The 24,378-nt window shown below is 43.5% G+C and overlaps 1 protein-coding gene across 9 annotated transcripts; it reads right to left on the reverse strand.

Moving 5' to 3' along the window:
* Window positions 1-772: 772 nt before the first annotated feature.
* Window positions 773-23,761, reverse strand: PCBP2 (poly(rC) binding protein 2). 9 transcript variants are annotated; one of them, XM_058558103.1, is made up of 15 exons: window positions 23,569-23,760; window positions 21,111-21,230; window positions 19,861-19,884; window positions 19,737-19,769; window positions 19,242-19,358; window positions 17,565-17,696; window positions 16,063-16,191; window positions 14,975-15,049; window positions 12,991-13,083; window positions 11,879-11,920; window positions 10,536-10,608; window positions 9,988-10,026; window positions 8,998-9,053; window positions 7,527-7,696; window positions 773-1,213 (listed from the first exon to the last, which is right to left on the reverse strand). In XM_058558103.1, exons 2-15 carry the CDS (start codon window positions 21,177-21,179, stop codon window positions 1,177-1,179), a joined length of 1,089 nt encoding a protein of 362 aa, XP_058414086.1. In that variant the 5' UTR covers window positions 21,180-21,230; window positions 23,569-23,760; the 3' UTR covers window positions 773-1,176. The 9 variants fall into 9 exon arrangements, with proteins under 9 accessions (XP_058414086.1, XP_058414087.1, XP_058414085.1 ...); XM_058558104.1 differs by having other exon boundaries at window positions 8,998-9,050; window positions 21,111-21,253; XM_058558102.1 differs by having other exon boundaries at window positions 21,111-21,253.
* Window positions 23,762-24,378: the final 617 nt, after the last annotated feature.

Here is a 24,378-nt window from a genome sequence, read left to right on the forward strand (position 1 = left end):
TTAAGTCCCTGCTTTTATCCTGGTGCCTGACTGGGGTGGGGACTGTCATATTGTAACCCCTGTGAAAAACCTTGAAATATAACCACTCCATGCAGGCCCAGCTGTTGAGGGTTTTCTTGGTGAACGAATGGGGTAGCACACACGGTTAAGTAGGAGCTTTGGGCACCAGACATTATCTGAGGACCGTGGACCAGTTATTTCCTCCTTTTATGCTTTTCTCACTAACTAAATGAACATCACTTAAAGCTCCAACATCCTAAAATTATCGGCATAAATGGGAGCAGGTACATCTTTCTCAAGAATTTTGGTAGAAGGACAGATCTTAAAACACACACTCTTACTGAAAAGGACTGTAAATGAAAAATTATTAAAGACACTGAACTTTTCAGCTTGGACAAGGGGACAGACATTCCCAGCCACCTGAATCACAGTCACGTATCTGACTGCTTCCATGTGTATGTGTGTGCATCCTTACCCCGCCTCCCCTCAATGTAAGTACTTGCCTACTCTTTGCAAACAAGCCCTAGGAAAATATACCCCCACATCTTTTGGAGCAGGGGCACAGCCAGCTTGCTAGAACTATTAGGTCACTGTGCAATGTGGGGTCAAGGGAAAATCGGATCAAGGGCTAAAAAAGATGGAGTGGTAAAACAGAAGAAAACATCTTACTGGAATAAAGGCTTATATTCAAAACCCAAGCAGGGTCCTTGTCCTTTGAGGGATAAAAGGTGTAAAAATAACAGCAAGACAACAGGAATAAAACCCACATGAATCACTGTGGCATCCAGTTTCTATTCACAAAGAAAAAGCTCCAGTCCATCTTTTAATTTTTTTGAAAAATTCCTGACATTACAGAACTAAACTGAAATGTATTAATATTCCACTCTTACATTTCCATGACAAACAGAAAAAAAAAATTTCATGAGCCAAAAAAAAAAAAAAAAAAACAGGGAGAAGCTTATAAAACTAAATATGGATCTCAGCATTAACAGCTGAACAGAGAAAGGAATTAAAACGCTTTAATTAAAAAATCACGAGTGGATGATAAAGTGTGTAGAAACTGAAAATTTACAAACTATTTAAAACCTGGAATCGCTGACTGTTCAGAAACTACACAGATGGATCATGGGTGGTGGTGAACAGCAGAAAGGGATAATGGATGAAATCTGCATTGTTCTAGCTGCTCCCCATGCCACCCGTCTCCGAGGAAAGCCTGTAACACAAAAATAAACAAGAACTCAAAGTTAGTTTTCTGAGTGGCCAGCTGCACCTCACCTCCAAACCTTTCAGCCTTGGTGGTGAAATGTGAAGGAGAGTACAACCAGTGTTTCAGTATCAAGGCAGACACTTTAAGATTTCTTGGATTAACCAGCACCAAGATCCTGCAACCCAAGCTTCCTGAGACAAATTGCCAAAGGAAACTGAAGACCTTGGCTAGCAATTGTGGGTATCCCTCAAACTATGCTCTTTGGAATCTTTGTGGGAGATGTTAAAAACTTGCTGAAACTATGCCACGCACTAAAGCCTCCCCTTTGAAGGTCACAATACACAGAAGCAATGTTTCTTTTACTGCCGAGTTTAATTTTAGCTCCTCCCAAGCTACTGATAGAATAGCAGTTTAGGAAACATTTATCTGAAAGTAGCCTCATGAGGCTAATGCTGAGATGGCTCAAAAAAAAAACAAAAAAAAAAAAACAAAAACAACTTTTAGAGCAGTCCTGGGTTTCTCTACCAATGTAAGGCTATTATATTATTAAGATAATACAGTTTTAAACACTAAGGGATGTTAAAAAGGAAGAAGCAACTATTAATAAGCATGGGTCAAGAATGATAAGTCAACCTATAGTTTTTAGGCATAGTTTTCAGGACTTAAAAAAAGTGGAAGCCAAAATAGTTGGTTTCAACAACTCCCTAGCTCACTCTAGAAGCTCCTCAATCTGTGGTCTCCTTAAGGCAAACTCTCCATCCAAACATACCTGGCTACCCTACCTTGCCTTTCTGTTTCAATAGATCACTGAGGTTCTGGAATCCAATTCTGGGCTTTGAAGGAAAGGTATTAAGGCATTCAGCCTGCTTCACTGGTATTAAGTAGCCAGCAAGACTTAACTCCCATTTTGAATAGAACTAAATGTATAAGACTCAGTTTCAGTTCATAAATTTATTTCATAAAGATTTTAAATTGACTGGCATAACCTATTTGTGGTATCTAGTCAAGACAGCACAAATGCTATTTCCCCATCTGCATCTCTTCCACAACAATACAAAGCCAAAAAGTTTGCCAGAAGGGAGAAAAAACCCCAAGGGCCAGGAAATAGATCCTTCAACTGTAGACTGTATTCAATTTTAAGAAATGGTGTTTTCACCTCAACATAAAGGGGAAGAGTTAGTTCTTAAAGGGGTTAGATTCTTGCCAACCTCAAAATGGGATGACCTAAGGCAACATAACCAACAGGCCCTGAATGAGTTTAGTGGGATCTGAAGGTTCAAGGAGCTGTTGGCAACAGTTTAGATACAGGACCTTTTTTAAAAAATAAGTCCATGCAAGAGGGTGGTGACACTCTGGCACCAAAAAGAACTGTCCAGAATTTATATACAACCTAAACAGGGATTGAGGGGGAATAGGGTGTTGAGGGAGCAAGGAGAAGGGAAAACCCAACCAGAAATATTATGTTAAGGACTCTAGGAAAGAAGGACCACATGGGGGAGCTGCAAGCTTTTACAAAACTTAACACCAAGTAAGTACCTTTGGAGGAGGTGGTGGTAGTCAGCCCCTTAAACATCTGGATCTCCTCCCAGCAATCCTTCTTTAGGAAGTACTCATTAGGAAAGAGGCCTTCTAATCAAGAACTAGATAAAATAAAAACCAGGTCTCTGGGGAGAGATGGTATCAGCAAGATTAAGTCTGAACTACAGAAAGAGCTTACTAAGGGATAGGTGGACCACATGATAAAGGAGCAACTAACAAGAGCACCCTATCTGGACAATGAAATCAACTCTGCTCCTTTAGCCCTTCACTCAGACTTGGGACATGTAACACTAATTCATAGGCCCAATCTGGAATTGAGGGGCCACAACACAGTGAGATAATATAGTGCAACATTCATGAGCAACTAGTTTTTTTTAACACTGTAAACCAAAGGGAACGTGGGAGAGAGTCATTAGGAAAAAAATTTCTACACTGGTTCACTAATGCCCTGGGAAGAGCACTGTACTTTCATTACCCTGGCAATATGCATCCAAATTGAATGGAAGACTCTGGAGGCCCTCTGCCATTACACTCAGAGCATTTCTACTCTTTCATGGAGAGAGAACTGTGGTCTTGGGATAAGGAAAAGAATAAGACTTCAGGGAGGTTAAATACAGGTGAGTAAAAAGTAAAGCACAGCTGTTAGTGCTGGCGAGTCACTCACGTGAAATTCGAATTTAAATTCTAGGGCCTTTATTTTTTTATCTGATAAATGAGTGAATCCATGAGTTACAGCTGATCTTAAGCCTTTAATTCTCATGACAAGGTTGGTGGGGAGACAGAGGGTAGGCAGAAAATAGAAGGGTAAAAGGATCTAGCTGAGTAATCAGGGTTGGTTTAGGATGACTGGACAGAATCCTGGCAAATTCTGGGCGATGTCACAGGTTGGTTATTCAAGATTTACCCAGTGTCACAGGAAGAGGGATAATGCTAGTTCAGAGAAATGCAGACAGAAGCTGGCAAACTTTATTAGACTTTTTCCAACTTGTCTCCCCATTCTGGATAAAGAAATAACTTCTTTGTATGTATGCTCTGTGAAAGATCCCCAGAGTAACCACTCAACAGAGGAAACAAGCCTGGAACAGACACCCTTGTTACCTGCTGCTGTTGGCAAGGTAAGGGATCTGAGAAGTCAGAGAAACTGTTCTTCACTAAAGCTTCTTGCCAATTATGGAAGACCTTCAGGATTTATCTGCCACAGGCCCATCTCCCTTTGTGGGGAATTATAACAAAGGAGGACTACGAAATTAACCAGGGATACAAAATAGCCCATGTCAGTTTGATGGACTCCCTAGTTGAGTAGCCACAGGTCACAAGCTCCCACCCCTTTACCCTTCACAGCACACGGTCAACTAAGGTTCTTACTGTGGCAACTTTATTACAGCTAGAAACACAAATCTGGCCAAGAAGGCCTGCTGATAACCATTAAATAATTAAAAAAAAAAAAAAAGGTTAACGGAGAAGCTTTTTATTCATTAACACAGAGCCTAACACATTGTTATATTGCAAGGCAGAATAAAGCTACAAAAAAGTAACAGAATGAGAAAGAAAAGCAAGAACTGTGGCTCTAAATAAAGAATTCAACAAGTCAGTCTGAAACAGGCACTCGGCTGAAATAGACTAAACCTAAACACCGTTACCATTGCCCCCGCCCCCAACCCTGTCATCCCCCAAAATAGTAAAAAGGAAACGGTCACAAAGCTCACAATTGTTGGGTTCTCACCAATATTAACAAAGGAAAACAAAATGAACCAAGAAATACTTGAGGGGGTGCCTCAAGATATGCAATCAGTAGGGTGAGAATCTCTGTTTCTCGCCCTTCAGTTTGTTAGTTACACATGGCACGGCAGAGGTGGTGGTGGTGGTAGCTGAAGCCCCGGTACCCTTAGCAGCAGACACAACATTTAGAGCCAGGAGAGGGATGGGTTTCATGCCAAGCAGACTGGAGACACAAGGGGCGGTCGGAAGAGGGTTGGGGAGGCTGGAGGGTGCGTCGGAGGTCCCCGCTGTGGCGAGCGAGGGGGTGGTGGTGGAGGAGGAAGAAGAAGAAGAAGGGGTGGAGGGTTGAGAGAGGTTGATGCTGAGGTGATCAGGGATCGTGACGGAGGCTGCCTGGGAGGAGGGTTTAGCGTTTTCTAAACTGTAACAGAGGAAAAAAGGAACAAAAAAAAGGGTGGGTGGAAGGGAAGACCACAAAAGGGAAAAAGTACAGGACAAAAACCGCTTCAGTTATTAGTAAGTGCCTCTGGTTGCCAATTAGGAAGACCTAATACCAACTTGTGACAAGCTGTCTCTCTTTTGGTCTGTGTCCCACCCTCTATAAATGTATACTTTGCCAAATTCCATTCCACAATGCTATTTAGAACTGCTACTGTGAAGAAAAAAGCTGACAGACTGAGAAAAGAAATCACAGAGCACACACTTCCCCATATCTGATACACTGATCCAACCCAGCGGTCAGAAAGGAATGATTCCAAGTAGAAAATGTAAGAGGTACTTGTCAATTTCCACACGAGGAACCAACGTTTCACCCACCAATCACTTGAGAAGCTTTGGAATGTTAATCCACAGAATTTTTAAAATTGTTTTTCTTCCCTGTAATTAATATTATTAAAGTTTGCTTCCATCCACAGCAAACTAAGCAATATATCAGGATGAAAAGGGGCAAGAGACCAAAATAGGTCACTGACTAATTTGAAACTTCAAAGAATGTAGCATTTTCAAAGAAAAATGCTGAGAACATAAGTACAGATAAGAACCGGGGAAGCTCTTTGGTTTTTGACCGACCATACTTTTAATATAGACCTTATAGAACTGCAAGAAAGCAACTCAAGCACTGCCAAAAAATTCATGTTTAAAAAGTAAAAATAGTGCTTTCACTCCTAAAATAAACACCAAATAACAGTAATGATCCACAGCTCCCAAATGCCTGTGTGTGCCTAAGCTGGAAACTGCAGGTATCTGCTTATCTGTCCACAACCTACTCCCCAAGATGAACTCTGCCAAGGGCAGGGAGGCTCCTAAGACTCCATTTTGTTCACCTAAGTCCAGGGACAGCTGCAATCAATAAAGGAGAGGATTAAAAAAGGACTCATTGCCAGAACAGATAGAGCAGAAATGCTCAAAATCTATTACTGGAAAAAGAGAAATCTTTCTGGTCTAGTATTAATAATAAAAGCAGTTTGTTTTTCGCATTCAAATTGGGCCACGATGAGAAAGTGAAGAGTAAGCTTTGTGCATGCACAGCCCTTGCTTTGGTGTTAAATGAAGCTTTAAAAAGTTTTGACCCACATCCATAGCTCGGACAGTTGCATTAAACAGCATGACCCTGAATAGCCAGCCATTCAATAAGGATGATCCTGAAAAAAGAGTGACTAAATCAGAAATCTAAGGTGGAGGAGAAGTTCTGCTTCCTTACAACGTAGCCATTGACCTAGTACAGCGGTCAGGCAACCAGGTTACATTTAAACACTATCTGGTAATATTCAGGGCAGCCTACCCAAGCAAAAGAAAATTTCCAGCTTCCAAGAACATGATTCTCACCCACTTAACACCTCTTGTCCCCTCACCCCAATGAGAAACAAGAAGACAAACCTCTGCAACTAGCCTCTGTGCAAAGCTTACTACCGTTTCACTCTGAACATTAAGAATTTGATGTGCTTGGCAGCTAAAGAAGAAAGCAGATCTAGACATAGAAACGTCTTTTCTACATAAAGACCAGTAAATATCTCAAGGCATGAAAAGACTTAGTAAGTCAGAACCACTACTGAGGAATTAATAAATTCTTAATCAGGAAATAAATACATAGTCAGTATAAGCATGACAATATAGATCTCATGAATTCCTTTCCCTTGGACTAGATTCAGGAACTCATACAACTTTTATGCACAACAGAGACCAAACAGTTATGACAGAGATAAATGACAACTAGACAAAAGTCTACATAAAAGGTATAGCTAAGCCCCTTGGGAAATGGGCCGCTAACACTGGTTTAAAATATTAGTAAGCAATTAAGAAGGTGACTTAAGCACACGTGCTGAGAAAGCAAGAAATAGGAATGCCTTGCAGGATGCCCACTGGACTGTGAATAGTCTGCTACAATCGTGTATGTAATAACATTAGCTAGGTTTGGATAAGGAAAACAAAACCTCAGAAAGTCATTAAGGGATGAGATGGTGGGGAAAAAGAAAGAACACACACTAGGCATTTCTGAATTAGTCCAATACCTGTGCCTCTCCTTTCCCACAAGTTCTAACAATGGAACACATTTCCAATTTAAGAAAAACGAATGTTTCCACAATAAATGGCAATGACCGCCTCCAAGAAACTGCCTTGCTGTCACATCACTTCATTATCCTTATTTAAATTAAGGGTGCTTTGGAGCCTAAACCCAATCAGTGAAAGAATTATTGGCCTATATGACATGTACAGCAAGAGACCAACATTTGGTTCTAAGTCAGTATGGGCCCTCTAGCCACAGCACTGTCCTACTAGTGAATACACGCTCCAAGCTTTCCACTCCCCAAACCATCAAAAGTCAAATGCAAGCATTCTATTTCCCTTCCCCCTCCCCCATGCAAACATTACAATCTGGTTACTTTTTCTGCTATACTAAGGATGGAAGTAGGGCTAGACTGAATATTTTTGTTGTTTTGCCACCTCCACCCATCCCCACTCCCACCCCCCAAATAATCCCATATTTAATAATACATCGTAGCTTTCCCCAACACACACATTACTTGTGTTGGCATCAGTAAGACAAAAGGTAGGGAACCCTTACCTGACATTGATTAGATATTGAGCCAGGCTAATGCTGGCAGCAGATCCAGTGATGGTAACCTGCCTATCAGTAGATCCTTCCACTGGGTTCGCAATTTTGATCTGCGCCCCAGACATCTGACGGATCTCATTGATTTTGGCGCCTTGACGCCCGATTATGCAGCCAATCAACTTAAGGAAGAAAAACAACAAGGCATACCAAATTAAGAGTTGCATGGCTAGGTCCAAGAATTCCACCCCACCCCTCCAGCCTTCTACAGCTTGGGTCCACAAACATGGCAATGGAAAGTTACTATCTGCATCTTACATTCTAGTCATATACTCCTGATTAAAAAACTTGACTTACAGATTGCATCTCAACTCTTGCCCTATTCTGTCTGATCACTACAGGTCAGAGCCAACTCCTAGGAGCATTAGCTCATTTCCTCAGAGTACTAACTCCAAAAACAAAATAAAGCAGAACCAAGATTGATAAACTTAGTTTATCACAACTAGGGATAAAGGTAAAGGTTATCTTTGGTTTTCAGCAACAAAGATGCTAAAATTCATCCTGCCATGATTACTACTTTACCATACTGACAAGAACTCTAGTTCCTAATGCCTTTGCCTTGAAAAAAAGTAAAAACTTTGTCTACATTTGCACTGTCCAATACTGTGGACAATAATGTGTGATTATCGAACACATGAAGCGTGGCTAGTGAGACAGAAATTTCTTTCTTTTTTTTTTTTTGGTGAGGAGATCAGCCCTGTGCTAACATCCGCCAATCCTCCTCTTTTTTGGCTGAGGAAGATGGCCCTGGGCTAACATCTGTGCTCATCTTCCTCCACTTTATATGGGACGCCGCCACAGCATGGCTTGCCAAGCAGTGCGTCGGTGCGCGCCCGGGATCCGAACCAGCGAACCCCGGGCCGCCGCAGCGGAGCGCGCGCACTTAACCGCTTGCACCATCAGGCCGGCCCGAGACAGAAATTTCTGAAACAAAAGGTTCTTCCTGCCTCATGATACCATGATAATTTTATCAATTTTCTCCATCAGTTTTTTCTCTTTTTTTTTTTTTGATGAGGAGGATTGGCCCGAGCTAACATCTGCCAATCCTCCTCTTTTTACTGAGGAAGACTGGCCCTGGGCTAACATCCATGCCCGTCTTCCTCCACTCTACATCGGATGCCACCAGAGCATGGCTTGCCAAAGAGTGCAACGGTGCACGCCCGAGATCCAAACCAGCAAACCCCGGGCCGCCGCAGCGGAGCACGCGCACTCAACCACTTGCACCACCAGGCCAGCCCCATTTCTCCAACAGTTTTTATTCAGGATCCTATGTACTTTTAAAATTTTAATTTGGTATCTAAAAAACCCCGTTTTTCCCCCTAGGCCTTAGGAGTGGCATGGCATGCCAAAAAGACTTCTATTCTTTAAAACCAATTCTCTTATTTTCATCCCATGCATCCCAACTAAAACTAACTAGACTTACATCGTTTGGAATGGTGAGTTCATGAGAAGTAGTCTGAGCAGATGCATCCAAACCTGCTAAAAGACAGAAGAGAGCAAGCAAGTTCAATGCACAGCATACAAACCCCACTGATTTGCACATTAACCTAACAGAAGGAAACAAACTGGAAACCCAGCATTGGCTGTTGGGATTCATCACTAACTTAGAGGCCTCCAAGGAGGAAAGAGGGGGAGAGGGGTGTAGAAATTATGCTGGAGAGGTTCCTCTGTACACTCAGAAGAGCTGATTTCATGCCATTTCCTGCAAAGCCCAGTCTATTAGGGTGTAAGGGGATGGAAGCAAGGGGCAAGGGAATGTGGTCCTCAAACAGGACCAAAATCTAACCAAGTCCTGCTGCACTTCTCTTTTCTGCTTAGGATTTCCTGCCGTTGTGTTCCAATTTTATCTCACCTGATGCTCACTAGCACCAGTGCCAATATCATGCCTGTTATTGGGTACCATGGATTTTTGGCACACATGCAGAGTTGCTTTAAATATACCTGTATCAAATTAACACCCCCTCCCACCCCTATCCTAACCTACACTTGAAGGTCAGAGAGAATGAAATGGTAGTCGGGGGGCAAGTTCATTTCTCCAGATTTATTCCCTGTCTTTTGCTCAATTGCTCAATAATTTGTTCTGATTTTTTTATTTTCCAAAGAAAAAGAAAAAAAAACCTGATCAGCAAACACCCATAAACATCTATAATGCACCTGGACTGGATGAAGCCAGCTGGCTAACTCTCAAAGCTAGTCCTGCTCTCAGCTGTGGCTGCTAAACTCAACATTTTTAGAAGGGGGTTGGCCAGATCCATCAAGGGACCCTCAGGGGCACCAGGCCCACCCCTTTGCTCTCTCAGCTCCTTTCTGCCATGTGCATGTTGCTGGTATGTCATGGGCAGTGAAACAAGACTCCCACCAGTTTATTAATATAACAGTAGAATACTACAGATTTTTTTTTTTTAATCATTACCCCAATAGCCTTTCACCTCTGGAGAGCTGGATTCAATGCCTGTTAAGATACAAGTGAAAATGAGTTTGGTGGTCTCATCCTAACCCTATCGGACAAGTTATTCCTTACATAGAAAAAAAAGCCCAAAAAACAAAACAAAACAAAAACAAAAAACAAAAAAACACTACACAATTTGGCACAAACGGATTGTCTCTACCCAGGTCTGTGAATTAGCTGGTGGAGAGAAAGGGGGTGCCAATCAGATCAAAGGGGCAGCAGTAAGGATGGGTTAGAAGAAATATCAGCCTACCCTTTGCCTGACAAGCATCCCCAGACCTCACCCCAAACCTTCCAGGGCCTTTTTTTTCTTTTAGAATAACTCACCCCAAATGAAAACCAAGTTAATAAACACATTACCTCCTTCGGTTTAGCCATAGAAGACAGGCAAGTTAAAACCAGCAGGATGCTGGGTAATGAAGCTCGTTTTAAACAGATGTCAAACTGAGACCTTGGGGCTGGCCTCTGTCTTACACTACACCTTACAGAAATAAACACTGAGGTATCCATACCACTGAATCCGGTGTTGCCATGCGTCATGGGAAAATGAGACTGTTGCATTGCCAACTGGTGCAGCTTGGTCAACTGCAGGGAGGAAACAGGAGAGGTTGGCATTAGAAGAGTAACAGAGCCAGGGCTCAGCACACTCAAATATGAAAATGCAGAGCTCCTGATCCCCAAAGTTGACTCTACTACTCAAACTACAAGAGAGGGTAAGGATGGGGCTTACACCACAATCCTGGGGATGGGCAGAAAATGATGGTAAGGGCTAGAAATAGAATGGGTATCAGTACAAGAGAATGAATGCATTTTGGGCATGTGAAAAGAAAAGCAGCAGCACCCGCCGGACAACCATCCCCATGAGGGCTATTTAATGAAGGTGTTTGCAGCCATTGCAACAGTTGCCCCAGGGACAAGCACAGACAGGCTAGGTAAACAAACTGTGCAGTGGTGCTAGGGAAAACACACCATGCAGGGTTCTGTCAGTATTGGGAGGAGGGAAGGAGATGAGGGGGCAGGGAGACTGCAAGGAGGAGATTAAGACGAAACCAAACTGGGTTGAGCCCCTCCCCCCAACCACTCAGTTCTACAACTATTTTTCTTCATCTATATAAACTGTCCTGGCTGTTGTAAAACAATCCCTCAAATCCACTTCCCCTCCTGGGGCTGGGCCTACCACTAACCAAGAGCCAAACTCAACTTCCCAAGTCTAATGCTCAGCACCTGAAAAGGGTTAGTAAGGATAGAGGAAAAAATGCAAAAAGAAATGCCCTTAACCAAGTCTGAATACCAGCAGTTCTTTAAATAGGAGTTTTTAGTGGCAAGGAAGATTTTAATGAGCTGAATCCACAAATATTCAGCTTCCTATCCCTCCCTGTGTAAATCAGCCCCTTTCCCACCCGTCCAGATGTTTTTTCAATTGTCACCTCAGACTGAGGAGTATCCAAGGGCAAACCCAACCTCCCACTCCCCCCATGGAAATTAAAATTACTCCATGCAGAGATGCACAGTTCACAGGGTCAATTTAAACTGTGCCCTGGGATAACAAATGACAATATACCATGAACAGTTCTCTTTTAGACAGAGTGATCTGGAACATGGGGGAAAGCAGAATCTAATGACCTGCCAGATTATAATTTCCAGGTATTAAATGTCAAAAGGCAAACAAGGTACTACTATGTCCTGATTCAAGATTATTTAAGGGCTGAAATATGGGTTCACCTTGTGAGGAAAACCACCTAATATTGCAAATGTTTAAGACCCAACTCACTTCTGCCTACGTGGAAGAAAAGAGTGAGACAATTTTGGATGTGAGAGGGAGCTTTTCAAAACAAGAAGTGAAAACAAAACTTACATCTGGCTGTGGAATGGCATACTGTCCTTGAATGGTATAGGCCTACAAAAGGAGGAAAACAGTTCCTATTAAAAACCAATCACGGACAGCCACCCAGTGGGGGGAAAAAGACAGATTTCAACTAGCCAGGAAGCCAGAGTTGAACTAGAGAACAGGGAGGCCAGGGATTGAGGCAGGAGACGGTATATCTCACAAATACAGTCAGACCCGAATCGGCCTTCTTTGAACCCTAAATATGATGACTTATTCCAGGAAGCCTATAAAGGGAGCCATGTTCCCTGTAATCAAAGGCAAAATACACGTCTGTTTCTTAATGAAAATGTGGGAAGTGTGATTAAGCAATGCCTCGATTGACCAAGCCCCCTTCTTTCTTCCTGTGTACAAGATAGCCTAGGAGGAAAATGGTCTCTCCCCTCGACCACCCCAACCCTTCTACCAAACGTGGTGACGTGAATGATTTATATCTGCACAAACCTACATGGCATGTTTTGAAACACTTCCCTCTCCCTTTTTTCTCTACATCTCCCTATAAAGACCTTAAGTGCACTGGAAGCTAGCTAAGGCCCCTAACACTAGGGAGCTGACCACAGAAACAATAAAAAATATATCATTGTATTCTAAGTCCTGCCTACTCCCACCTCCCCTTGATAAAAGGCACTTGCAGCTCCCACTACGCCCTCCTCCCCCCACACCATAACCTCCCGAAAAGGGAGCTGGGTCTTCAGGGCAATGGGGTGGGGGACAAGGAGGAACAGGAAGAGAGGGGAAGGAAAGAGTGGCTGGTTAACAGGATGTGAAGCTTCTCACATCACAGTGGCCAGTACCCCCAAAAGTGCTCCCAGGTGGGGGTGGGAAGGTGAAAATGGGGTAGGAGGAGTGGGAGACGGGGAAGAGAGGTTGAACAAAAAAAAAAAAAAAAAAAAGTTGGTGTTACCATCTGGTGGGCTACGCGGCCTGTGTGAAATGAGGTGGGGGGGGTCAGTCCAGGTCCCCGTGGACAGGTGGTGTCCACAGCACAAAAATCACCAGCGCCACTGGCCCCCCGCGTGTTCGCAGTCTCGGCTGAGGCGGAAGGATTGAGTGAGCCTTGGAGACTGAACATCCCCTCTCACCTCTAGAGGTGGTCCCTCCAGGTCAGGGTTGAGGCACATGGACGGGGTGGTGTGGGGAAAGCTCGCACTGTCGCTGCCTGTGCTGTACCTGTCCTGTGGATAAATAGAGGATTTCAGTCTCCAGGGCTGTCAATCCGGCACCTTGTCACCAGCATGAAATTCACACAAAAAAAGTTGTTTAATTTTTTCTTTTCCTTTAAAAAGGAGCTCACAACACAATTGAAACGAGCTGCGATCAGTGAGTTAAAAAAAAAAAGTTACCTAGTGGCAGATTTTACACTGCAAAATTGGGCTATTTTCACTAAGAATGAAGGGGTGGGGCAAAAGAGCTGATGCCAGCTCCAAGTCAGTGTGGGATTAAGTTCAACCCCTATAGAGCCCACTTTGTCATAAAGGAACAAAAGACAGGTCCATCTGTGGACATTGCATAAACAGGTCCATTTAAAAAGGCCCGTGGGAATAATCCATGTCAGGGCCACTCATGGAAGACACTGCAAGCTTTTAGAGGGTGGTCAACTGAATAAAGGGGAGGGAGGGAGGGAAGGGAAGCAAAGAGGTAAGAAGGGGGAGGTAGGGAAGGGAGGGAAGGAAAGGGAAATGAAGGAAGAACTGTAAATAGAGAGGATCTCTGCTGCACAGCATGGGACTCTTTATAATCCCAAATGGGAGTGGAAGAATCCAGAAGAGCAGGAACCTAGAGTTCCTGGGGAGAAGGGAAAACTGCTAAGGCTAAACCTCCTTGCTACACTGACTCTGAGCCTTTGGTTATCCTACCTATCCAGACTGACCTAAAGCCCTTCGACCAAACCAGTTTGTACAAGGCTAGTATTAAAAGCAACGTACTAAAGTAACTGTCTCAAGGTAACATGACACGGTTAACTTCTTGTGAAAGCTCCCAGAACGTGACAAACTCAGTCCCCAAAAACTTGTTCAGTTTTATGCGAACTCAATAGAATGTGAATGAGATGGACTTGAAGTTTACGCTTCCCCAGTTCAATACAAGTAAGATGTAATTAACTGAATAATTGTGCTTCTAACAGGCCAGCCCCACGTGGGAAAAGGCATTCTGAGCAATGCACTTACTTAGGCAGCTACCAAAATGAAAGTCACTATTTCAACCTAAACTCCCATATTTTAGAAACTGACCTACCTACTCCTCAAATACTAATCAACAAAGCATAAAACTACCATGGTGCTGAACAGCGCTCTTGTCATGAAAATCTAACTTCCGAATAAACCACGTGCGAAGGACCAAGAGTTTAGGTGGGTGAAGGAGGAGTAGAGAGAGTCCAAGGGGGTGCTTTGGTGTTTTTACTCTAACATCAAAGGTCAGAGCACCACAGCCCAACATCCTCTCCCCCTACTATTCTTGCACACTGAACTCGTACCCCAGCTGATTTCAGTTATGCCATGTGGGTTCAAACCAGTGTTTATGAGGTTAAGAGCCTAAGGGACAACACACTGGAGTTTGGGAGTGAAGGGGTAGGAGTAGGGGAGGTGAGGTGGGGGGAAGGGGAAGTTTGTAGGACACTCAAGTTCAGGAACCTCCACCCCCCAATTTTGAGACCACCATCCAGAATCTCCTTTAGAGGTCCAACTCTTTGCAACCTTTATTCAGACCTCTAAACACCCCACACGTGTTAAAAAAAAAAAAAAAAAGGAATGGATGGGGTGGGGGTAGGGAGAGAAGTAGTGACATCAAGGCAATTTAACCTTTCTTCTAACCCAACCCACCTTAAATCACCAAGTAAATTACCTCTTTCGAGTGCCTACAAAACTCCCATTGCCTGCTAAAAATTAAATAATGGCTTGGCATTCATAGCTTTCTCCAGTACAAAAAATAAAACTAAAAGCAGATCAAACTATGGCCAGAGTACAGGTTTCAGCAAGCATGCAGAGTGGCCTGGTGTGCTGCCGACAAAGTTGACATTTCAAATATAATCCTTGTTCATTAGCTCTAGCCCAGCAATAAGAATTTTCTTACCTGACCACCTGCAAAGATGACTGGAGAACTGGACGGCTTGGGCCGGTACGGGATGGTCACGCCCTTCGGGGGGGACTGGGAGAGAGTCAGAGGGGAAAAAAACAAAAAGAGATAAGGTTTCAAAGCTGCTTCAGCTGTGTGGCTTAAGCTCACACAGGTCAATTAAATTAAAAACTATTATTTCCATCCCCTCACCTACCAACGTTGTCTCTGGCTAGATCTAATCTCAAATCATCTGCAGTTATTTGCCTTTAAAGCAGTAAGACGGTCCGTGGACTACACAGCTCACACTAAGTCTCATCAAGGCAGATTCCCCTGTAATAATTTAGGCATTATTTCCAGGTTTTCAAATAAATCTAATTAACATGAAAAACCTCTATTTGTACATAGGTACATTTTAGTCGGTAATTTTCAGGATCTTACATTTTGGCCTGAATGGTAAATAAAGTACCCAAATGTTATATCTAGGATAATACAGACACTGTCCATAAATAGTTCAAAGGCTCAATCAATATTTTCCTAAACTCTACTTGAAAATTCTCCTTTCCTTTCTCATCAATATGGAACCAACTCCATATGACAATTCCAAAACGGTTAATTTCCCTTAATTTTGCTATTCTTGTTTTAACTGAATAGCATACACCAGGTCATTCAGAATGACCATTATCAACACGTTTCTCTATATAATTATTTTGAATATAATCCTGCCTCAAAACAGAATTTAATTTAAAGAATGTGTCACAGTTGCATGTAGCCAAAACTCTGTAATCCAAAAGGCAACTTAACTTAGCTCCTCAGGAACCCAAATACATCTTTTGTCCACTCAGTCCAAGCAGTGAATCTTCCCCTAATGACCCTGCTAGAATTGCTGTAAACCAAAGGATCACTGCTGCTTAGCAGTTTCTATTTTTGCTCCGACTTTAAGAAAAGTCAGAGCTGGGGGAAGGAAAATATGAACTCAGCGAACCTCTTCCCCACCCAACTGGAGGCTTCTAACAGCTTCACCTAATTCTAGTCTTACTAAATATAGATCAGTGTCTCCCTAGAATCACCCTCCCCCCATTCTCAGCATGAGCCTGAGGGCTTACCTCCAACATGACCACGCAGATCTGTTTCACACACTCAATGATGGATTGCGGAATGCCAGCAATAGTGATGGCCCGCTCAGTTGAGTTGGGGAGCATATCCCCTGCCACCTGGACCTGAGCCCCTGTACTCTTTGGGGTAAAAAGAAATTTAAAAATCAGAGAAAAACAGCTCATACTCTTCCAATTCCTCCCAGCAGCAATTTTAGAGTCTAAAGCTCAACAGACACTTATCCCATCTTCTATCGCACCCTTTTTATCCTCCTTTCCCTCTCTTCCCTTATTCCAGATAGGACTGTTTAATCACAGTTATAAATAAATTAGCCTCTGAAAGCCAAGAATAAGCCTGAATAACAGCCTAAACTTAATTTGCTCTCAAGAAAAAGGTCCTCCTAGACAGTTTCCTCTCAGCTAATGATAGCTTTGTGGGCCATCAAACAAAATCCCCACAAATATCATCCACCTTTCATTCTCTTCTTGAACAAATATTTATATTAAGCCCATTCTATGTGCTAAGCGTCATTCCAGGAATACATCAGTAGGAACTTTTCAACCGGAATACATCAATGAACAAAATCAAAATCCCTGCTCTCAAGGCATGTACAATAGGCTCCCAAAAAGACCAACTAGCTTTCTTTTAGGAGCCATTCAAATTTCACGTCAACATCCAACTCAGTAACTCCTAGACACAATTAAAAGCTTCCATAATTCACTATAACTTTCACAATTTAAAAAGGAGCAGGTTTACAACCACATCCCAATATAACTTCCCATTTTCCCCTTGCTGTTTAGGAATTCGGCCAAGGAAGATATTTTCTACTATTACCTACCAATTTGTAATCTACCTACCTATATCTATCTATCTCTAGCTATCTAATCTATCTATCTATCTATCTAGCTATCTATCTATTTTGTGAGGAAGATCAGCCCTGACCTAACATCCAACACCAATCCTCCTCTTTCTGCCAAGGAAGATTGGCCCTGGGCTAACATCTCTGCCCATCTTCCTCTACTTTACATGGGACGCCGCCACAGCATGGGTTGACAAACAGTGCATCGGTGCACGCCCAGGATCCAAACCTGCGAACCCCGGGCTGCCAAAGCGGAGCACATGCACTTAACCACTACACCACCAGGCCGGCCCCTGTAATCTCTTTAGACATGAAAAATAATTATGTGCCCTCAGAGAAAAGTGGCCAAATTAATTAAAAAATGGAAACAGGTCACATGCAATGGCTGGAAATTCTGGTTAACTTTTTCAAGGTCTGATTTATTGCTGTTAAAATATATGCATTGCTATACAAATGTGTGTGTGTGTACATATATATCTCAATTGTACAATACTTTTCTTCCCAATACAACAAATTGTAATCTTCTAGGACTCTTATTTTAATCAAAATCTTCATCTCAACAAATGCTAACTTTTCTCAGCCACACTAAGAGCTAATAGAGGAAGTCACATTTCGAATAATTAACATTCCAAAAACAGCACAGAAGTTACCAACCTCTCGTATTTCCTTGATCTTGCAACCACCTTTCCCAATGAGAGAGCCACACTGACTAGCAGGGACCACCAGCCTCAGGGTGACTGGGGGTCTACTGGCAGCTGTGCTATTGGTCATAGAGCTGCTGATGTCCTACAAAAAGAAATGAGTCAGAACACCAGAATATACAAGTTAAAGCAGATCCCTGGAAACCTACAACTGCCTTAAAAGAACCATTTACCCTTATAAAGAACATATTGTCATCCACCATCAGCAAAGCTTCAAATATTGCTTCCCCACCCCAAACAACGATTTCCAAAAAGATAAAAATGCCTACAAACCCTCTCAGAATTAGCTCTAAACATACTTTCCTTCACCCTCGGGAGAGCGTTCTTGGTACAGAAAAAAGCAATTATTTGCTATGGAAATGTGAGTGGACTGGGCAAAGGAAAACAATATTGAAGTCAAAACTAAATCAAATATTGAAAAAGATGAAACAATGCAATCCCGAATTCAAATAACCAATTCTGTCCTCTTAGAAAACTACAAAGATTAAGTAGTGTACTTCTATATATCACTTTTAATTTCTTGGTAATATTACCATTGTACAGGTAAGGAAATTGAGGCCAAGTACTTGCCCCAATCACATCTAAAAAGCTGTGGATTTTGAAATTAAGACTTTACTAGCTCCAAAGCCCATATTTTTTCCCATAATATGCTGCATCTAAACTTCATGGTTTCTACCTAGTTAAATTTAGCCTTCTGAAGATTAAGTGGTTTAAATATCACTTCTCAGCCTAATCTCTGCATAGTAGCTAGACCTAGCAAGTGCTTAAACATAAGCCCCTGAAGTCAAGGACATGTTTCGTATTTGGATAGAGTACGAACAGTAGATTTTCCGAATGTTTTTTAAGCCACAAACTCTGGATTAGCAGGGTCTTGCAGGTCAAAGGTAACATTTCTGATCTTGGCAAGGATAAGATCTCAAGTACCATTAAGCAGAACCAACCACCCACCAAGCAGAAGCCAAAAGCCCTCTGCCTGTAGCGCCAATTGCACTGATCAGCAGCATTACTACAGAAGGGGGAGAGGCTGAAGACCTAGGGAAATGGTTGTTCAGCCCCTGAAGGCTGAGGTAGCTTGGTTAATTAAAAAAAAACTCCCTTCTGCCAAAAACCCTGTTATTGATATTTGGCTTCTGATAACCTGTAAAACATATTCCCTCCAAGTACAGTTCTGACACAAAGTTATCAGACTGATTTTTTTAAAAGTCTAACTGCATCCAGGATTAGAAGGTATCTGTATTTATGGAGTATATAACTGTTCAGCAGGGCCCCTAACAAAAGCACATTAATTTAGTTCACTCAGTTACGAATTAGGTGACAAAGTTTACCAACACAGTGGTGGCATACTTTCAAAGCTGTTGGTCAAGAAATAAAAAAAGATGCTGGTTTTTCACCAAATTTTTTACACTGAGTCCCCGAAAACAGTCAAATTACTTGTTTTAATGATTCAAGTGACGTATTTTTTAACTACAAATGGTCAAATTTTAGGGATGCTGAAGGGGAGCAAAGCACCTATTTATAGATTTTTATGATCCAGTCTGTCTTTGAATTTAAAAAGCCCTCAGAAAACCACTAAGCTATCCAAAGGCACTTAAAAATGAAGAATGAAGGAGGGGGAAGGGGAGCAACAAACCTCTTCCAGTTTGTCAATGATCATAGCAAAGGCTTTGAAGATGGCATTAGTGGGTCCAGCCAAAGTAATAATTCTCTCAGGACAATTCCCTTCTGAGATGTTAATACGTGCTCCACTCTGGATAAGAAACAGAGCCAAAACAGGTTTGACAAAAACATCTGAGCATATATATAGCCCCTCCTAATTAAGATGGGCAAGGAGCTGCCTATATACATGCTCCTGACACAAGGCAACATCAGCATCATTTCAGACACTGCTCCATATTTGTCCTCAAACAGACTACACAAGCTGCCTTAACTCTTCAATCGAGACTTGCTAAAACTATATTTCCCAGTATACTATTTGTCATTACAAATAACCAAGCCAGAAAAAATACCAGCTTCTCCTGTTGAGACCTTCCCCCTTCAAATCTCTCATTGAACAGAATTTTTGCTTTTGTTTTCAAGATTTTTAATTTAACAAGGTACAGTCCCTAAACCCCACCACATAACTCACCTCCTCACGCATCTTCTTAACTGATTCTCCTTTCTGTAAGAGAAAAAGTCAAGAGTGAGCTCCAACTGCTATTTCAACCCAGACTGACTAAATAGTAATTAGAGCTGAAGTGAAATTGTCTTACCTTTCCGATGATACTGCCAACTTCCTGCAATGGAGAAAACTATTGTCAAATAAGAGGAAACTCGAAGTGTTCATTATTATAAGGAATTTTTAACTGTCCAAAGCCATGGAACAACTAAGATATATTGGGAAGGGGAGTGGGCAGGCTTATTCTTTTCTTTGCTCAAAACATAAGTGAAGGGGCCGGCCCTGTGGCTTGGTGGTTAAGTGCGCGCACTGCGATGCTGGTGGCCCGGGTTCGGATCCCGGGTGCGCATCGGGGCACCGCTTCTCCGTTCATCCTGGGGCCGAGTCCCACATGCAGCGGCTGGAAGGATGTGCAGCTATGACACACAACTATCCAATGGGGTTTTGGGGGGAAAAAATAAATAAAATCTTAAAAAAAAAAAAAAAAAAGTAAGTGAAGGGCTGGCCCCGTGGCTTAGCTGTTAAGTGCGCACACTCTGCTGCTGGAGGCCCGGGTTCGGATCCCCGGCGCGCACCAACGCACCGCTTCTCTGGCCATGCTGAGGCCGCGTCCCACATACAGCAACTAGAAGGACGTGCAGCTATGACATACAACTATCTACTGGTGCTTTGGGGGAAAAAAATTAACAAATAAAATTATTAAAAAAAAAATGTAAGTGAAGCTATCAGAAAATTTTGAAGAAATAATGATACAAGAGTGACTAAATGCGGCCGGCCCCGTGGCTTAGCAGTTAAGTGCACGCGCTCCGCTGCTGGCGGCCCGGGTTCGGATCCCGGGCGTGCACCAACGCACCGCTTCTCTGGCCATGCTGAGGCCGTGTCCCACATACAGCAACTAGAAGGATGTGCAGCTATGACATACAACTATCTACTGGGGCTTTGGGGGAAAATAAAAAAAAAAAAAAAAAAGAGTGACTAAATGCTATCTTTGTATTTAATCTAAGTTATTTTTTAAAATATCATCCTCTCTTAAAAGTTCCCCAAAATTGTGTGGGGAAGAGAAACCTACCTACCACAAGCTAAGCCATCTCCCTGAGAAAAATCTTATCATCCACATATGATACCATCTTTGGTTCTAGCCTCTAGTTAACCTTTCCTGCTCAGTGGAGCTTCCTAGGAAAGTCTGTCCATTTTCCCACTACACTCTCATCTACACCACAACAGAACTGTGCTGAAGCCAGACACCCCACAGCGTTAATCTGACGAGCTCCAGGATGCATGCCCTCTCTTCCTGGTCCCTCCCCTAGCAATTACTATGACCTAATTTCCCAAGCTGGTGCATACCTTTCCATGCATAAGTAGCCGGATGGTGAGAGTGACATTTAATCCACCTTCAATCACACCGGTGTCCATGTCGAGCAGTGTTCAGGGGAGCTGGACTTTGAGTGGTCAAGTCTTTGGTCACTGGTGGGGGTGAAAGCCAAAAACTAAAATGCAAACATGACCAAAATAAGAGGAAGAAAACAGTACGAGAATATTCCCCAAAGTTCTTTTCACCATTATCAATGTTTCCTAACTGACTTTTTTCACTAAATGACAGTGTATCAGCTTGCAGGCTTGTATACATCCAGCACAACTGCATTAATGACAACCATTAACAGCTCAGGTTCTGTTACACAGTATGGAAGGCGACTTTCCAGTCTGCTCTCATTATGATAGGGTTTCCGCTGACTCTCAGGATGAGGAAGATTCTTTCAATTGGCAATGGTTCTAAGGGAACTGCTGAACGTGCACCAGTTGTCCTTCAGCAGAATAAGCTTCAACAGGATACAGAAACACCTGGAAATCATGAGGGTAAACCTCAAACCAACTACAATGAAGGAAATGACTTTTTGCTTCTCTGTTAGGTAGCAGCAGCTCAGGACAAAAGCTAGAGAGGACACGTTAATTTTCTTACTGGTAGTAACTGCTGGGTAAAGAAATTGATATGTATCTCACATTAAAATTTCAAATGTTAATAGATGACCCCAAATAATTTTTAAAAGACTGAATCAACAACCTTACTGAAAAATGCATTATCCAAAAGGCTTTCCATGCAGGCTGGGTTCCATATTCCCCTTTGAGAAATGACTCAATACATTTAAGCACAGTCTGAGTTTTTTCTCCCAGCCCAACTTAACAGTCCCTCAGATTTGAAAATTTTCCTTGTTTCTGTGTCTTAAGCTTTGTTACCTCTCAGTCCTTTATTCAAGTCTATTATATTTTCTCCCAAAGAAAACAACCAAAATAAAACTGGTATTGCTAAACATTTATTGTATAGTTGTTCCAAGCAACAAAAGTAATGAGCCTTTTCTACCAAGGAGGCCCTTTCCCCACCTATAGCCTCTGAAACAATGTTTCAACCATTCTGCTTCAGAATAATTATGTGCAAAAACAGAACTTGTTTTTGTATTTACCTTTGCCTACAATATCTCAAGAATCTAAAAGTGTTAACTTTAAGAAAGATCTCTCCAAAGTTGCTAAATTTCTTCAGTGACATTTTTATTATCCATCCCCTCAAAACTCAACAGCAAAGACCTCTCTCCTATAGCTAGTTTCCCTCAAGCCACCGTTTTAACTTTAACACAAAGCCCCTATCCTAAATTTTTAAAAAGTGTTTTAAGTGGCCGCCAGAGCTTTCTGTATATGGCAAGCTTCCCCATGGCTACCTCCAGAGTGTGATTACTTAAAAGATGGGCTTTGCATCCCCAAAGCACCCCATTCCCCATTTTAGAATATAATTAACTGCTGGCAAAACCCCAGAATGCAACACTTTCACTCACGGGAAAACAATAGTGCTTGGTGGGGGAGATAGAGTTAAGTCTTAAGAACGACTTTTTTTTAATAAGATAGGGTAAAAATTTGTCAGCTTAATTTCTTATCCCCACTCAAACGTAATAGGAAGCACTTTACAAATACCACAATAATGCAAGACCGAAGGACAAGAAAATTGAAAACCTATTTGAAGCCATTTCTTGAGGTAAGGCACCTCTAACTCCAAGTCATCCAAGAAATCCCTGTCATATTTCTCTCCTGACTAGGTCAGTGTAAGTGTACCCAACCCCAGGAATCCAGCTGTTAATCCTGCAGTCCATTACCCCCTCTCCTATAAATAGCTCGGTCTGGGTCTATATCGGCAGGCATTTTGTAATTTCAAAATTCCTTACCCTGAGAGAACGTCCTGAGTAACTCGGTAACTAGGAGCCCCGCCTACCCTTTCTTTAACTCCGCAGCCCCCCTCCCCTCGGTCATCCAAGCATTTTCCACTTAGAAAATGCCCCTCCCCATCCCTCACTAGAAAAGAGAGGAAAAAAATAAACGGTCCGGTCGGGGGGGGGCGCTGCGATCCAGGGGGAGGGGCCGGACTATTAGCGCCTCCTCGTGTGGCTGCGCCAGCGCCTGACCCCCGCGGGGAGCCGCGCTCACCCGCCCGGCCAGCAAGCCGGCCATCGCCTCCCCCCACCCCCCTCAACCAACAAATCCACTGCCGCCCCCCCTACCGCGCGCGCGCCCTCCTTGACTCCTGCGCAGCCGCCACCGGGAAAAGGCGGGGGGGAGGGGGTAGGCCTCGCGCGAGGCCTACTAGGCCGCGCCGGAGCCAGGGCCTCGCGTGAATGGCCGGCCAGGCAGAGTGAGGGGATAGGCGCTCACGCGGGACTACGCGAGGCCGGGGCTCGTGACGAGGACCGGAGCCCGCTACGAAACATGACAAGAGTGGAAACAGAGCCACAGCCGGGGGCGGAGGGAGAATTTTGAAGCTTACCTGCAGGCGCGAGGCGACTGAGGGGAAAAGGGGAGCGGGCGGGAAGGGGAAGGGCGGGAGGCCGGGGGCGGAACAATAGGGGCGGGCGGGAAGGCGAGGGGGGCCCCGCGGGCGGGCGGAGGAGGAAGGGGGGGGTGGAGGAGGAGGAGGAGGAAGGGGGAAAGAGACCCCGGGGCGGGTGGAGGGCGGCGGAGGGCGGGCGGGCGGGCGGGCGGGCGGGAGAGGGCGCAGGCTGCGGCTGCTCCGGCTGCTGCCTCTGCTGGTCTGGGAGGGGGACGGGGCGGAGCGGCCCGCTTTCAACCCCACGCACCCTCCGACCCCGGAAGCGCTAACCGCCCCGGGGGCCGACGAGGCGAATGCGTCGTCCGAACCGTCCCCACGCAATGCGGACGGCCTCCCGACAGCCTAGAGCGGCTCCATGGACAGCGTCGGCACCAGCGAGACAACAGCTGGTAACAGGGGCGAAGTCCATGATAGAGCGGCAGCGTGGGGGTGCAAGGAGGAAACTAGTGACCCCTAGCGGGCTGGTTGGAAAGCCCAGGCTTAAGTGCGGAGAGAGTTGGCAGTCGCCATGGATAAAGGAGACAAGAGGAAAAAGGGATGGATGAGGAGAGAATGAGAAGAGACGGGAAAAACCAGTAGTCTGTAGTGATACTCAAAAAAAGAAAGAGAAAAAAACTAATTTGCCACATTGGAGGTAACTTTTACACCAACTCCTTACTCTGAAAATTGGTAATTAAAAGGAAAGAATTAAGTATTTATCCTCCCTTTTTACGAAGAACTGTAGTTCATTTGTAGTCGATAAGGGAA

The sequence above is a fragment of the Diceros bicornis genome, chromosome 17, assembly GCF_020826845.1.
Source record: "Diceros bicornis minor isolate mBicDic1 chromosome 17, mDicBic1.mat.cur, whole genome shotgun sequence".
Taxonomy (NCBI): Eukaryota; Metazoa; Chordata; class Mammalia; order Perissodactyla; family Rhinocerotidae; genus Diceros; species Diceros bicornis.

Excerpts from the sequence above, each read along its gene's own strand:
- PCBP2 (XM_058558103.1), bottom strand. The coding sequence starts at position 21,179 with ATGGACACCGGTGTGATTGAAGGTGGATTAAATGTCACTCTCACCATC. Across the intron at positions 19,359-19,736 it reads TTAAGAAGATGCGTGAGGAG|AGTGGAGCACGTATTAACAT; the intron begins GTGAGTTATGTG and ends TTTCTTATCCAG. Across the intron at positions 15,050-16,062 it reads TCTGCGTGGTCATGTTGGAG|TCCCCCCCGAAGGGCGTGAC; the intron begins GTAAGCCCTCAG and ends ACTCTCTCCCAG.